Below are 15,829 nucleotides of genomic sequence, written 5' to 3'. Positions count from 1 at the left end.
TATATGATGGGGCTCTATTCTCCTCTTACCCTTCCTTTGGCATGGATCACTTTCCTATGGGCTGCTCTGTTTGTATTCTTTCTGGTACTAAATCCCAGCCACTAACCCAGGCTAAGTCCCCATAAGGCACTCATGGTATGAACCAACTCCTACCTTGAGGAAGTCATTTATCCTCCCTAATCATCAGATTCCCTTCTCATCTGTAAAATGGGACTGACAATACCTGAGAGGACCAGAGGAGATAATGTATACGAAACCACTTTGTCAACTGGGAAAGTCCATGTAATGCCATTTTAGTACAGTCTAGGTTAGAGAAGTCAGCCAGCCACTTGTAAGAAGGTATTCTTTTGTCTTCCCCAAGGCCTTCTCATTCCCTCTGCAGGACAAGATAAAATGAGCCGCATAGTCTCCCTTACTTTTAATGTACCCAAACTTTAATGTGCTTTAAGTCTCAGGTTTGTCAGAAGAACCCTGGAAGCCTGTAAGGCAAGCACTGTCAGCCCATTTTATAGTTGCAGAAGCTACATGGGCAGGTCTGGACGTAGTGACCCCAAGAGCAACAGGCACTTAGCTACTGGGCAGAACTTTGTCCTCTCATTTTCTGGGCACACTGTGGCTAGTAGAAAGAGCTAGACTTCCCTCACTACTTGGGTCTATGGCCCAGCCTGAAAGTAACATAAAAACACAATTCTACTCCTCTGGGGCTGCTCAAGGACTAGCCTGCCTTCGTAATAATTTGTCCTCCCATCTTCTTGGATGCCTCTTCTGGCTTGTAGCTAAACTACTGGGTTCTTCTACTCTAGGTCTGGGCAACTCCTTTGGCCTCTTGGACTCAGAACCACAGTGCTGTTATCTTCACCAATTGTTAGCAATGGGCTGTGCTTCATCCCTCTTCCTGCCCAAGCTCTTGCACATAATTCCCACCTTCTCCATCCTAGGAGCAGAGGCATCATGGTCCTCTCTCTCCTGCTGCCAGGACCCACACAAGCACCATTCAGGAAAACTATCCATAACCCTAGATGAAAAGAATCCCACCAATCATCTCCTTTGCTCCTGGCTAGCCAGATAACAGATCAAAATGATAGATGGGAAATTTTCCCAATTTAGTCCAGATCAAGGTTAAGGCCAGAAAAATAAGGGAGGAGCATGATGAAGAAGAGGACATCCTACTAGCACTCACCTGGAAGGGAGCAATCAAGCTGAAACTCAGTCCTGGGCATAAATAAATAAAGCAAGCCGTGGAGAATGAGAAATATGGTTGACTGAACTTTGTGGTTAACCCAGAAAATTACAAAAGAATTGATTGTTTCAAGGCCTATTATTGCAAATGTTTAACAAATACCTACTTTCCTGTATTATGGATAGCAGAGCAGAGCCTAGGAATCTGTGTACTCAGATTCATGATTACACAGGATCTCAGGATCCTTCTCTGGACACAGATTCTCAGGAGTCAGGGCTGCAGGTGCTCAGACTGGGTCTAAGATACTCTCAGAAAATGCCTTGAAGGTTTGATTTCTACCAAATTCCTATTGATAGCCTGTGCATTATAGAATATTTAGCAGCATTTCTGGCCTGTGTTCATGGGATACCAGTAGCAACTCCCCACAAAGTCATAACTATTAAATATGTCTCCAGAGGCCAGGCACAGTGACTCACACCTATAATTCTAGCACTCTTGGACACTGAGGCAGGAGGACTGCTTGAGCTCAGGAGTTTGAGACCAGCCTGAGAAAAAGTGAGACCATGTCTCTATTAAAAATAGAAAAATTAGCCAGGCATTGTGGCAGGCACCTGTAGTCCCAGCTATTCTGGAGGCTGAGGCAGGAGGATCACTTGAGCCCAGAAGTTTTAGGTTGTTGTGAACTAGGCTGATGCCATGGCACTCTAGCCTGGGGCAACAGAGAGGGACTTTGTCCCAAAACAAAATAAAAAGAAATCTCCAGACTTTGCCAATTCTTCGCTGAGGCATAGAATTGCCTGTAGTTGAGAACCACTATGCTAGAGAGACCTGAGTGCCTGGGAAGCTTTTAGAGCCCTGAGGTGAGGGCTGCAGCAGAGAGGTTCAGGCAGTGGGTCTGAGTCCTTTGCGTCCGGCCCAGGCTCGCATTGAGGAGCTGGAAGAAGAGCTGGAAGCTGAGCGCACCGCCAGGGCCAAGGTGGAGAAGCTGCGTTCAGACCTGACCAGAGAGCTGGAGGAGATCAGCGAGCGGCTGGAGGAGGCTGGTGGGGCCACATCCGTGCAGATCGAGATGAACAAGAAGCGTGAGGCCGAGTTCCAAAAGATGCGGAGGGACCTAGAGGAGGCCACGCTGCAGCATGAGGCCACGGCCTCTGCCCTGCGCAAGAAGCACGCTGACAGCGTGGCGGAGCTGGGCGAGCAGATCGACAACCTGCAGCGGGTGAAGCAGAAGCTGGAAAAGGAGAAGAGTGAGTTCAAGTTGGAGCTGGATGATGTCACCTCCAACATGGAGCAGATCATCAAGGCCAAGGTGGGCTCTGCTCAGCCTCCCCTTGTCCTCTTCCTCCACCCAGCTATACCTTCCAGGCACTTTCTCTCCCTACCTGCCTTCTCCCTTGTCATTCTCACTCCCTTCATCACTGCTTGGTCACTCTTTCTCTCTACCTTGCCCTCTCCCTGGCCCTCACTCACATCTATCGCCTTCCTGCCTTCTTTAATTCACATCCCGCCTGGGACTGCACCCTCCTGCCCGGTCACCCACCTGCCCTCTGTGGCCTCCCCACCTCAGTATCTCTTCCTTCCTCCCATACTCACCCTTCCATGTTCCTTGCTGCCTGAAGGCAAACCTGGAGAAGGTATCTCGGACACTGGAAGACCAGGCCAATGAGTACCGCCTGAAGCTGGAAGAGGCCCAACGCTCCCTCCATGACTTCACCACCCAGCAGGCCAAGCTGCAGACTGAAAATGGTGGGTGCCCCTACCCAGCCCTTGCCTGCCTAGTAGGGCATCAATTGCTCCTTCCAGAGTCTGTGAGCCCCTCATTCTATCCCCAGGAGAGCTATCTCGGCAACTGGAGGAAAAGGAGGCACTGATCTCCCAGCTGACCCGAGGGAAGCTCTCCTACACTCAGCAGCTGGAAGACCTCAAGAGGCAGCTGGAGGAGGAGCTTAAGGTGAGGCCCAGCTGGGGGCAGTGGTTTGGGCTCCATGGCATCCCTGGATCAGTGAACTGGACAGACATGGGGCCTGGAGCTGGAAAGAGGCCTCAAAGGGAAAGACCCTCTAAATTAGGTTCTTCTACTCTGCAGCTAAGTGGCACTGAAAAGTTATTTAATGCCTCTTTCCTTACTTGTAAGGGGGATCTAGATAATGGAGAGGGCAGGGATTCCCTCCTACCTCTTGGTGTCCACTTCCCCCCAGGCAAAGAACGCCCTGGCCCATGCACTGCAGTCAGCCCGGCATGACTGCGACCTGCTACGAGAGCAGTACGAGGAGGAAACGGAAGCCAAGGCTGAGCTACAGCGTGTCCTATCCAAGGCCAACTCAGAGGTGGCCCAGTGGAGGACCAAGTATGAGACGGATGCTATCCAGAGGACCGAGGAGCTTGAGGAGGCCAAGTGAGCTCCACATGGGCCCATACCAATTCTAAGAAAAGAAGGAACAAGAGGACCTGGGGTGGGGACAAGCAAAGCTGTCATGGGAAGCAGTGGGAGAGACATGGTAGGCAACAGATATACTGAAAGTGAGCCTGGATCCTGCACTCTGTGAACCCTGGCTGGCCCCAACCCACTTCCTGTGACAGGCGAGCTTTTGGCCCGGGTTATACCTGATGCTCACGTATAAGACGAGCAAAAAGCTTGTTGGTCAGAGGAGCTACCATCGATCAGCCTTGCGTGGGAGAGCAGGGGGCTCTGCCATCCTGATGCCACTGCATGCAGTGAGGATGCCTGGGCAGCTGATGCTGGTGGACTCTGTTCTAGGACTAGCAGCCTTAGCCCCTTCAGGGCTGGGCTTCTAGTGTACCAAGGGGTTATGGGGAGGAGATGGGTCTTCCCAGTTGGCAGCTGAGGGAGAAGGGGGTCAACCCAAGCCCCCACTGCTGCCAAGTAGAGTCACACACACTTCCCACCCACCCTGGGCAGGAAGAAGCTGGCACAGAGGCTCCAGGATGCCGAGGAGGCTGTAGAGGCTGTCAATGCCAAGTGCTCATCGCTGGAGAAAACCAAGCACCGGCTGCAGAATGAGATCGAGGACCTCATGGTGGACGTGGAGCGCTCCAACGCCGCCGCTGCAGCCCTGGACAAGAAACAGAGGAACTTCGACAAGGTGGACCATGGGTGGGGGCTGTAGCCAGTGTGCAGGGCTTGTGGGGAGGCCAGAGCTGTCCTCTTGGGTTGGAGGAGGAGGGCTGTGCCCCAGGGGCATGAGAGGCGCCTGGGACAGCCCCTAGAGGAGGGGCTGGGGCTGGGGCTGCTACACAGTGAGCCTGGTCCTCCGGCAGATCCTGGCCGAGTGGAAGCAGAAATATGAAGAGTCACAGTCAGAGCTGGAGTCCTCACAGAAGGAGGCGCGCTCCCTCAGTACCGAGCTCTTCAAGCTCAAGAATGCCTATGAGGAGTCCCTGGAGCACCTGGAGACCTTCAAGCGGGAGAACAAGAACCTTCAGGGTGTGCAGGGGGCCTGAGAGGCCAGGGAGGGCTGGTGGCAGGGAGGCCCATGTTGGGGCAGGGAAGATACAGGCTTTGAGCATCTGGCCCTCTGATATCCAGAGGAAATCTCAGACCTGACTGAGCAGCTGGGAGAAGGAGGAAAGAATGTGCATGAGCTGGAGAAGGTCCGCAAACAGCTGGAGGCAGAGAAGCTGGAGCTGCAGTCTGCCCTGGAAGAGGCTGAGGTGAGGACCTGGCGCCCCCAGCATCCTCCCAAGTCTACCACTGACACCCTCAACTGGGCATGGTCCCAACCCCAAGATGAAATCTATTAGTTCTGTATTCTTTGTCATCCAAGATCATCAACCCATTACCCATGACTACATCTAAAGCCAAGGTCTGAGAAAAGGAAAATGTCACAGCCTGGCTATAGGCTAGAAGGTTCTTCCCATACCACCAGGTTTTTGTGTGTTTTTTTTTTTTTTTTGAGACTGAGTCTCACTATGTCGCCCTCGGTAGAGTGCTGTGGCGTCACAGCTCACAGCAACCTCCAACTCATGGGCTTAAGTGATTCTCTTGCCTCAGCCTCCCAAGTAGCTGGGACTACAGCTGGGACTATAGGCGCCCACCACAACACCCCGCTGTTTTTTGGTTATAGTTGTCATTGCTGTTTGGCAGGACTGGGCTGGGTTTGAACCCGCCAGCTCCGGTGTATGTGGCTGGCACTAGGTGCCAAGCCCTCACACCAGGTTTTTAAAGTCAGAATCCAGCCCTTATATTAATAACTTCTCAGACAGTGGGTAGGAGTGTCGGCTTCCAGGTCAAACAGACCTGAGTTTGAAACTCAACTTGAGGACCTTCAATGTGTCATTAGCGAGATCCTCTACCTCTTTCTGCCTCATTTTTCTCATCTGTAAAATGAAATTAATTTTATATACCTCATAAGATTTTGTGCATGATTATTATGAAGATCGAATGAGGTAACACATCATTAAGCACTTAATACATGCTAGTTATCGTTACTGTTTATTTTTAAGCACCTGAGAACAGCCCTGAATTTGGGGGCTTCTAACTTCTCTAACAAAAAGGTGAGAGACGTAGGGAACAAATATAAAATTTTGAATTTGTGGTTCTAAAGATCTTTCCTTTTTCTATAATATTTTAGATGGGTCAAGACCTTATACAATGTTAGTGCTGAAGGGTCCAAACCCTTTCCTTGACAGAGGAAGCCCAGGGAGTCTAACTCTGCCTCCCCTGCAGCACCTTGACGGGTATGGGTGCAGGTCCCAACTCCCCATCTCCTCCCAGCTCTGCTTTTCAGGGCTTTAGTCCTGGCTGACCTGCATCCTCTCAGCCTCCCTCTGACACCCTGCCCTGTTCCATGACTGTCTGCCCTGACCCCTTCTTCCCATCCTCTAGGCCTCCCTGGAGCACGAGGAGGGCAAGATCCTCCGGGCCCAGCTGGAGTTCAACCAGATCAAGGCAGAGATCGAGCGCAAGCTGGCAGAGAAGGATGAGGAGATGGAGCAGGCCAAGCGCAACCACCTGCGGGTGGTGGACTCGCTGCAGACCTCCCTGGACGCAGAGACACGGAGCCGCAATGAGGCCCTGCGGGTGAAGAAGAAGATGGAAGGTGACCTCAACGAGATGGAGATTCAACTCAGCCATGCCAACCGCATGGCTGCTGAGGCCCAGAAGCAAGTCAAAAGCCTCCAGAGCTTGCTGAAGGTACACGGAGATGGAAGCTCCGGTCACCTCCCCCAGAGGGCCTTGGCCCCCATGTGGCCTAGTGAACTGGCAGTGTCCCATTAGAGGCACCGTCTCCTCATGCCCCTGGATCATTGCAGAGACCTCCCTGGGCCCCCCTGAGCCAGCGCAATGGGCTCTCCACCACAGCCAGCTCCACCTAACAGCCTCGGGAAGGGCTCACATGCCCACATTTTTGGTCCTCAGGACACCCAGATCCAGCTGGATGATGCAGTCCATGCCAATGACGACCTGAAGGAGAACATCGCCATCGTGGAGCGGCGCAACAACCTGCTGCAGGCTGAGCTGGAGGAGCTGCGTGCTGTGGTGGAGCAGACGGAGCGATCTCGGAAGCTGGCGGAGCAGGAGCTGATCGAGACCAGTGAGCGAGTGCAGCTGCTGCACTCCCAGGTGAGGAGGGCTGCCATGGGGAAACCTGCTGAGTGTGAGAGCCCAGGACATTTGTAGAAACCAGATGTTCTAAGTGAGTGTGTCTAACTGGGGTCACAAATCATTTCATCACTAGGGCCAACTCACATCTGTGAGTAGTGGCTGCTAGAACCACTATCTTGAGAAAGAGATTAAGACTTAAAAGTGAAGAATGTCATGATTGATTGGCGATGCCTGCCAAAGCTACAAATCTGGGAGTAGTGGAATGCATGCTGTTATTTGATATCCTTGATCTAAAAGACTACCTCCAGTTTGGTCTGTAAAGATCAAAGTTTGGTAGTTTAAAGAAGTATAACTGCACTGCTTGGACACTGGACAAATTCTGAATAGAACACCATTCTTCTGCAATCCCACCCACAATGCTTTCAGTTTTACTCTGCAATGACTTTTTGTGCCCATCTATTGCAGTGGCCTATGGACTTTTGTTCTGGTAATCTAATATGTGTGGGAATGATGTCATCTTCTGATCTTGTTCCCTCTTCTTCGCCCCACCATATTCTTGCTGTAACTATAGTCACTTCCGAATACTGTCCTAGTAAGAATGTTGTTTCCATTTTCCTTAGAATATTATCATACTTCAACCTAAACATGTTACTAAAAAGTTCAGGAGCAGAAGTGCAGATCTTTTGCTCTTTGAGGTCTTACTTCAGCGCTGAGTAATTATAGATACAATGTTTAGAACATAGCCATTTTCATAGGAAAAAAGGAAACAAGGAATATCCTAAAAGCAGAGCTTATTGTCTGCAAAAATGACCACCTTTAATTCCCTCTGGATAAAGGTGTGGAATCAGGTAACAAAGCAAAATATGTATTTGATTGTTTTCTCTATTCATTTCTAGAATACCAGCCTCATCAACCAGAAGAAGAAAATGGAGTTGGATCTGACCCAGCTCCAGTCAGAGGTGGAGGAGGCCGTGCAGGAGTGCAGGAATGCTGAAGAGAAGGCCAAGAAGGCCATCACAGATGTGAGTGACCATCCCTCTTCTCCTTTCCCTAAAACAAATAAGTTCCTGTGTCCAGGCAAGGCCACCATGCTGTAACACCAAGTTGACTTTGCAGTTCTGTAGGCTTGAGGGTCTGAGGGAACAAACACCCAGATGGGAGAGAAGAGACCTTTGGGGGAAAGAGACCAGGGTGGGCCCTTGTTCCTTGACACCTCTGCCCTGCCCACAGGCCGCCATGATGGCTGAGGAGCTGAAGAAGGAGCAGGACACGAGCGCCCACCTGGAGCGCATGAAGAAGAACATGGAGCAGACCATTAAGGACCTGCAGCACCGGCTGGACGAGGCCGAGCAGATCGCCCTCAAGGGCGGCAAGAAGCAGCTGCAGAAGCTGGAGGCGCGGGTGCGGGAGCTGGAGAATGAGCTGGAGGTGGAGCAGAAGCGCAACGCAGAGTCGGTCAAGGGCATGAGGAAGAGCGAGCGGCGCATCAAGGAACTCACCTACCAGGTGACTCCTGTCCCCAACTCCTGTCTGGCTGTGCCACCTTCCAGGCATCCCTCCTGCCACCTGCTCCTTGAGATGCTGTCTGTAGATTAATCTTACACATTCTCGGAAGTCATTTTGGCTTGAGTTCATGCATCTTTCCAGCAAATGAAGAATCTACTTCTACTTCCTGAAAGTTCTTTTCTTTTTCTTTTAATCAGCCTTTCTCCAAGCTTTTTAATACCTCAAAGCACTACCATGAAGGCTTCAGAAGAGTCCAAACAGTCTTTTCCCTTTCTACCAGCCTGATAGGGAGGTATACTGTGGCACTTTAGGGATCAGAGTCGGGTGGTAGAAAAAGAGTCAGAGATTTTCCATGGACCTTCTGGGACATGAAGAGAAAGCCTTAGACATTCCAGAATGTCCTCAGACCTTCATCAACATAGCTCAGAGCTTTTGCCCTTGGCTTATTATTTTCAGTGTGCCTAAAAAGGAAAAACAAAGGAGACTTTGGTCTCGGTCATCAGTCCATTTGACAAATAGACACCAGAGCCACAGGAAAGAGATTGCACATGTAGAACCCCAAGTTTATTGCAGGCAAAAGTGGCAATGGCATTCTAGCACATGCAAAGATACAGAGATAGGAATGATCAAGTGACATGGGAGCCTGTGATCCTGGTGCCTGAATTCCGGCCCAGTACAATATATTAGAACACTGAGCTCTGATGGAGTAGGATAACCTGGATTGTGACAATACCACCTTCTCTCTGCCTTCTTCATTATTCCTCTCCTGGTCACTCCAGAACCACTAGCCAAGAGCACCAACATTGCTCCAGACTGGAGTTTCTTCACCATTTGGAGCTGGGACAGACCTGGTCCCGCCGCTTTACCACAGGGAATACCAGTGGGTTCTGGGCCCCTCTCCCCACTCCAGCTTCGGGACAGCCGCCCTCCTCACATCACGAATCCCTGAGAACTTGTCTTGCCCTTTGACCTACAAGCAGAGGCAGAGATGAAATCTTCCCCACCACCTCTTTGACCTGAGCCACTGGAGGGTGGGGCAATTAGGCCTGGAAAGAAGAATGGAACCATGGGGGAGGAGGGAAAAAGGTGATTGCATTTGCTCCTCCCCCCAAACTGGTTTCTTACTGCCTACCTACCCCAGACGGAGGAGGATAAGAAGAACCTGCTGCGGCTGCAGGACCTGGTAGACAAGCTGCAGCTGAAGGTCAAGGCCTACAAGCGCCAGGCTGAGGAGGCGGTGAGTTCTCGGTCATCACATGGCTATACTGTGTGAGAACCAACGAGTGTCCCCCACAGCAGGGCCTGGACAAAAGGTTTTCTGCAAATGTTTACTCTCCAGCATTTACTATACACATCTGGTGTGTGCAAAGCTGTGTCAGGCACTCTGAGTTAACTAAACCACCTGCCCACGAGCTGCTTAAAATCCATACACCATTAGCCAAGAGGAGGCAGTGAAGATGCTGATGCAGGGCATGGGGCAGCAAGGCTCAGGGCTGGAAGGTGACAGTGGAATTGGGCTTAGAAGGGGACTCCATCCAGAAGACATAGAGCAGTGAGGAAGACATCTGGATAGACATGAGAGATTGTCAAGCATTTCTGCAAATTAACCTGGGGTCAGAGAGTGTCTCTTTGAGTTGTGCTTGGGCAGGTGCAGTAAGACTGGATTCTCAGGGGGCTCAGACCAGGCAGTATGGGATTCATCTCTGATAGTGGATGGCCATGAAGGATTCTGAGTGCCAGACAAGTTTGAGGAGGGTGACAAGCCAAGTGCAGGCCACTTTGGGGACAGCTGTTGTAAGAACATGAGTGAGGAGTGAGTGGCTCAGGGACGGAGAGCTGGACCCCCTCATCTCATCCTCACATCCCCCCCACCTCACAGGAGGAGCAGGCCAACACCAACCTGTCCAAGTTCCGCAAGGTACAGCACGAGCTGGATGAGGCAGAGGAGCGGGCTGACATCGCCGAGTCCCAGGTCAACAAGCTGCGGGCCAAGAGCCGCGATATTGGCGGCAAGGTGGGTTCCTCCCCTGGGCTCTCCCCCCACAGCAGCATTGCCCCAGCATGAGTACCCCTCAGGGTGGGCACTCCTTGTTCTACATGTGGGGAGTCCTGAGGGCCCCATGTACCCATAACATGGGAATCCACCCTCCTGCTCAAAACAGCCCCTTCTGCAAAAAGCCTCAGTTCCCCCCCAACCATAAGTACCCCTAACATGAGAACCCAAGACCCCCAGAATCCTAACCACCTCCCTTCAAGGGCATCTCCCTAAAGGCCCTAGGGCTTAATCCCCCACAGTTTTTCTCCCTCTCGCCAGCTGCCCCCTCACACCTCTTATTCCTTTCTCAGCAAAAAATGCATGATGAGGAGTGATGCTGCCTCCGGAACCTCACCCTTGCTAACCTATAATAAATGTGAGTGTCAGACTTTGCCTGAGCCCCTCTGTCCTTCCCGCCAGCGGTCCATCATGGAACAAGAGTGTTGGTAGCCTGAGAAGAAAGAGGCCCCAGTCCCTGTGTCAGAGCTGCAGCAGCCAGGACATCCCACATCTGTAAGGAAGCAGACTGAGGCCCATAGCAGTGAGGAGTCCTGCCTGAGGTGGCACAGGCATGAGGACCAGTTCTGCTCAGTTGATCACACAGGAAGGAGGGGGAGAAATTTCTTAAGTGCAGAAAACAAAGGCACTAAATTGTTGAGCCCATTTTAGATGGGAGGAGCTAAAGCTGAAGCCACCCTCTAGCCACCCACCTCTCAGGTTGCAGAGGTTAAAGGTGCCCTAGGATACCTACTCTTTCCAAAATGAATTCTCACTGATGATAGAGGGGCTTGGAGCTGGCTGAGGGGTTCCGGGGGTGAAGGTGTGAGAAAAGGTGATGGGAGCAATCTTGTAGTCAGCCCTGTGGAAGTAACCCATCCCTGTCATCCCCAGGGCTCTGACCCCAGCTTCTGCAGGTCAGCCCCTCACCATGAGGGCAGCCTGACACTGGGGCCAGCTGGCACTAAGGCACCACCCCTCTGCAGTGAGGACCAACCCTGGGCATTTCTCATCTCATTTTGGCTCTCACACTCACAGACAACCACAGGTGCATGTGCAGGTACGCAAGGTACACTGCATTTCTGCCCTCTCTCAGCTTCTACCAGGGACAGTCTGGCCCAGGACCAACAACTGCTCAGGGCACAGGCCTGATCTTGGCCCCATTCTGGTCTGACTTCATTCCCCACCGGCCTTTGCAATGAGGTTCATGTCTTCACCTAGCACCTCATCTCCCTGACTCCCCAAGCCTTGCCCATCCCACCCCAAACCCCAATGTCAGTCAACTAATCTTGAGAATGGGTTGTGTCTTAGCCCTGAGAAATCAGAATAACACAAAATCTAGGGTGGTGTCCGTAGCTCAGTAGGTAGGGTGCCAGCCACATACACTGAGGCTGGCGGGTTCAAACCCGGCCCAGGCCAGTTAAAACAAGGACAACAGCAACCAAAAAAAAAAAAATAGCCAGGTGTTGTGGCTGGTACCTGTAATCCCAGCTACTTGGGAGGCTGAGGCAAGAGAATTGCTTAAGTCCAAGAATTTGAGGTTGCTGTGAGCTGTGATGTCACGGCACTCTACCCAAGGTGACAGCTTGAGACTCTGTCTAAATAAAAAATAAAAAAAATCTAGTTGGTTCTGTACCAGAAGAGACTGCCCATCCTTATGGGAAGCCAAAGCACAAAGATAGGAGGACAGAAAGCAGGAGGCAGGAAAAATCAGACCAAGAGGGAAGTGGCCACCCGAAGGATAGCAGAGCACCAGCACTAGAGTTCAAGACTTAGACTTCGGAGCTGGGGTCTGCCACTGGGAGGAGCACCCCAGAAGAAGGATTGTATTTCAAAGGAGGAGTATGTCCACATCAGAGAAAAGAGACAGCACGTCAGCTTGGATGGAGCTCCTGAGCCAGGCCAGGCCAGGCTACTCAGGCTGGGCAGTGTCCCAGCTGCACTGGACTGTCATGGGTCCCAGAGGATTGATGGCCAGGCAGCAGCAGTGCTGACTCCAAACTCCCTTACAGCTAGCCCTCAAAAAACATTCATCAGGCAGTGCCTATAGTTCAGTCGGTAGGGCACCAGCCACATACACTGAGGCTGGTGGGTTCAAACCCAGCCTGGGTCAACTGAAACAACAATGACAACTGCAACAAAAAAATAGCCAGGCATTGTGGCAGGCACCTGTAGTCCCAGCTACTTGGACGCCTGAGGCAAGAGAATCGCTTAAGCCTAAGAATTTGAGGTTGCCATGAGCTGTGATGCCATGGCACTCTACCCAAGGTGACAGCTTGAGATTCTGTCTCAAATAAAAAAATTTTTCATCAAAGGAGCCCTCTCCAGCTTGTCTCTTTTCCAGCCTATGAGGGCTTAAAGACAGACCCACCTGTCACCTCTGAATCCCCTGCTGCCCAGGACAGGGTCTACACACAGGAGGCCCTCAGGAAACATGTGTTGAGGAGCTGGCAAGCTGGAAATGTGCATCCTCCCGTGGAGGGAGCTGTCATGAGGCTAGCCAATATTTTCTGAGTTACAAAGGAGCACAATACAGTCTCCAGAACTCTCTCAGGTGTCAAGAGAGCTGGATGCTATAGCTCTAGCTCTCTCACAGAGAAGGGGGTCACTTCCCTTAGCTGGGCCTCAGTTTTCTATTAAATGGAATGAGAGCATTGAGCCAGCTGATGTCTAAGAGCTTTACCAAAGTCAGCAGTTTGGTCTCGAATTTCTCATCTCAAGCTAGCCTCCTGCCTTGGCCTCCCAAAATATTGTTGATTACAAAGTGCTGGAATTAGCATTTGAGGACTCTCTCCCTTCTTTGAAGCCTCAGGCTGCCCTTTCCCCTCAACCAGCAGACCAAGTCCTCCCCACACCACGAGGGGGAGCTCTACACACACCCCAGGCTAGCTCTTCTCTTCCAACCCACCAACCTGTGTGAGTGGTGTGTCCTGTGGGCGCTTAGGTCAGGAAGATTTGTGCCTTCTCAGACACAGAACTCTGAGTGCCCAGCCACTAGGCACACCACAAAGTGGCTTTGCACACAGAATTGTAGCATGGAAGGTTTGTGTTGGGGGGGTGTCTTCCACGTTTTTAGGCCAGCCACCCCCGACTGCCCCACTCCCACCTCACTGCTCAGACCCCATCCCAAAGAGAGCCCATGAGCTGTTCCAGCAACATTTGCATGAATATTCCTTGGCATCCTGACCTGCCTAGTTTTGGGGGTAGAAAAAGACTCACCAGGATGATTTGAATCTTTTAATCTGAGCATGACTTAGGGGCTTGGCTTCCTCCCCCAATCCCTTAAGTCCCATTTCTCTGCCAGAACTTCAGCAGAAGCCAGATACCAGAGCGTCGGCTCCACAGACAGATTCCTGGTGCCTTCTCAGGTCACACATTTCTGGAGGCCTGGAACGGTCAACAGTGGGCTGGACACTATCGGATCCAAAGGAGACATGCCTGGGCTTCACTGTGCCCTTTATCTACCAGGCTAGGCCTGGTAGTCCCAGAATCACTGCTGGTCCCCTGTGAAGATGGAGCCAGGCAGGGAAGCCATGTCAGGATGGGTTATCTAGTGGGGTGAGGGGCATCTCCTCTCCTCAGAGCACAGGCACTCACCCTGGGTGGCCCTAGGTGCCAACTGAGTCCGATAGATCTTGAAGGCATCATAGGCAAAGACGGAAACCAAGATGATGCCAAAAACCTGTAAGAGTAGGAGTGGAGATGACACAACAGAGGCTACTGGGCCATTGCATTAAGGGACAGGGAGGTGGGTGGTACAGGTGAGATGCAACCAAACCCTGGCCACTGGCTTTGGCTTTTGACACAGAAAGTGTACAAGCACTAGTCAGAGTTCCTAAGGGGCTGAAGAGCCCTGCAGGGCTGAACTCACAAAAGCAGCAATGGCAGCTCCATCCCGGGAGGTAACGGCTGCAAAGGAGACCACCAGGAAGATGATGATGGCACTGACACAGCGGAGGAAGTCCTGGGGGCCAAGAGTACAGGGTTGAAGGGACCTCAGAATACAGGGCTGCATCACCCTGAGGTTCTGGGGCTAGTCAGCGGCCTAGGCCAGGGCTGGGACTGGTGCTGAGGCTGTACGTGTGGTGAGCTGGGAGAGAAAATCTAAGGGATGTGGTCCTCCTCCTTGTCAGTGACCCTGTAGCTGTGAAATCAGTGTGGATCAAAGCACAGCTTTGAGTGCAGGGCACAGCGTGGGGCAAAGCCCAGCTGGGCACGGAAATTGAGGGAAGCTGAGAGAGGAAAGGAAAGCTCAAGATTCAGAGGAGAATGGAGAAGTCAGGGTTCCTCACCAGACAGGGCCAGTTAAGCCGATCGAAGCGCTGGTAGTACTGGGTGGCGTAGAGGAAGAGGAAGGCAAGTGTGATGAAGAACTCCAGCAGTGCTGCAGCCATGTAGGCAGAGATAGAGGCCGTGAAGCATATGAAGATGATGAAGGTCAGGGCCTGCAGAACCGAATATGTGGAACCCACCAGGAATAGAACACAGGCACATGCCAGGCCTTTGCCTTCCCCTACTTGGGAGCTGCCCCAAACATCCACCACCTGTCCTTGGAGAGGAGAAGGAAGAGCTCTGGCATGTCTCCCAATCCCTAGTGTCAGGAGCCACCATTGCAGAGCATTTGACCATCCAAGGCAGTTTCTAGCCTCCCTCACAGCTCCCCAGGCATCCCAGCAAGCCCAGCAGTCTGGCCGCACTGCAGGGCTGCGGGAGGCTCTATTTGATAGTGTCTCCCAGGAACACAGAGTACAACGTGAATGCCAGCCCCTGACCATAATGCTCCCCACTCTCAGATGCCTAAAACTTCTCTGACAAGGATCAGAGTCTTTCATTTCACGCCAAGAAAGAAGGCTCTGGAGGCAGATGCTTCCCAATAGACTCTGGGGGTCCCTTCAGCTCTGGCAATATAGGCTGGCATATAGGCAGAGGCCTGAACTTTATACTGTGGTTTTGCTAAGTAACCGGGGGAAGAACCTCTCCTGAGAATAGATGTTCCCTGGGCAGGAGGCAACAGATAAAGTGCGACTACAGGAATTCTGCCCTTTTTGATAGTTGGACTTCTTGGACATGGTAAAAACTGGCCATCTTAGGGGTCAGGGAAAGAGGAGCCAGAATTACCACTGTCCCATCACTATGTCTCACATTCCTTCACTGTCCCGGAAAGCTGTCCTTCTGTCTAATTTCAATCCTTCCTGCTGCAACTGAAACCTGCTGTCGCTGCCTCCCAAAGGAGAGGCAGCAAGAAGCTGAGTGGGAGACAAGGACAGGGTGGGGTAGCTGGGGGCAGGAGAGGTGTCCAGAAAGCCTATAGAGGGGGACTGCTGAGAGGTGAGCCAGGAATGGGGGAAATGGAGGCACTAGGTTGGGGAGGCAGCTGTTACCAGCTCGGTTTCCAGCAGGATGCCTTTGAGGGAGGAGAGGAAGGTCTTGTCCACAGCGAAGCCCCGGAGCTCTGCAGCTGTCCCCTCCTCCGGGGGCCGGTCCCGGCGATCCCAAGCACCGAACATCTCTGTGGAGCCCACCACACAGCCCCCCGGCTGCCACC

At 52.0% G+C, this 15,829-nt stretch overlaps 2 protein-coding genes across 2 annotated transcripts in view; one reads left to right on the top strand and one right to left on the bottom strand.

Annotated features, from left to right (window-relative positions):
• Positions 1-10,622, top strand: part of LOC100956445 (myosin-7) — a 52,353-nt gene extending 41,731 nt beyond the window's left edge. Inside the window, exons 34-40 of the mRNA XM_023508132.1 lie at positions 6,027-6,335; positions 6,561-6,764; positions 7,643-7,768; positions 7,977-8,252; positions 9,394-9,489; positions 10,132-10,266; positions 10,599-10,622. Of these exons, the coding sequence (XP_023363900.1) occupies positions 6,027-6,335; positions 6,561-6,764; positions 7,643-7,768; positions 7,977-8,252; positions 9,394-9,489; positions 10,132-10,266; positions 10,599-10,622 (1,170 nt within the window). The remainder of the gene's footprint in view (positions 1-6,026; positions 6,336-6,560; positions 6,765-7,642; positions 7,769-7,976; positions 8,253-9,393; positions 9,490-10,131; positions 10,267-10,598) is intronic.
• A 3,152-nt stretch (positions 10,623-13,774) lies between these two features.
• Positions 13,775-15,791, bottom strand: CMTM5 (CKLF like MARVEL transmembrane domain containing 5). The gene is made up of 4 exons (XM_003801931.3): positions 15,666-15,791; positions 14,577-14,729; positions 13,882-13,966; positions 13,775-13,788 (listed from the first exon to the last, which is right to left on the bottom strand). The coding sequence occupies exons 1-4, from the start codon at positions 15,789-15,791 to the stop codon at positions 13,775-13,777; spliced, it is 378 nt and encodes a 125-aa protein (XP_003801979.1).
• Positions 15,792-15,829: the final 38 nt, after the last annotated feature.

This window comes from Otolemur garnettii, unplaced genomic scaffold (genome assembly GCF_000181295.1).
Source record: "Otolemur garnettii isolate 467f Iridium unplaced genomic scaffold, OtoGar3 scaffold00225, whole genome shotgun sequence".
Taxonomy (NCBI): domain Eukaryota; kingdom Metazoa; phylum Chordata; class Mammalia; order Primates; family Galagidae; genus Otolemur; species Otolemur garnettii.
Note: the sequence above shows the minus strand (reverse complement) of the source record. Positions and strands in the feature narration are given on the sequence as shown.

What these genes read in the sequence shown, in the direction of transcription:
- CMTM5 (XM_003801931.3), bottom strand. Translation starts at nt 15,791, where the DNA reads ATGTTCGGTGCTTGGGATCGCCGGGACCGGCCCCCGGAGGAGGGGACA. An exon ending in TCCTGCTGGAAACCGAGCTG is followed by an intron (nt 14,730 to 15,665) that starts GTAACAGCTGCC and finishes TCGGTTCTGCAG; the next exon opens with GCCCTGACCTTCATCATCTT. An exon ending in GGCTTAACTGGCCCTGTCTG is followed by an intron (nt 13,967 to 14,576) that starts GTGAGGAACCCT and finishes CTACTCTTACAG; the next exon opens with GTTTTTGGCATCATCTTGGT.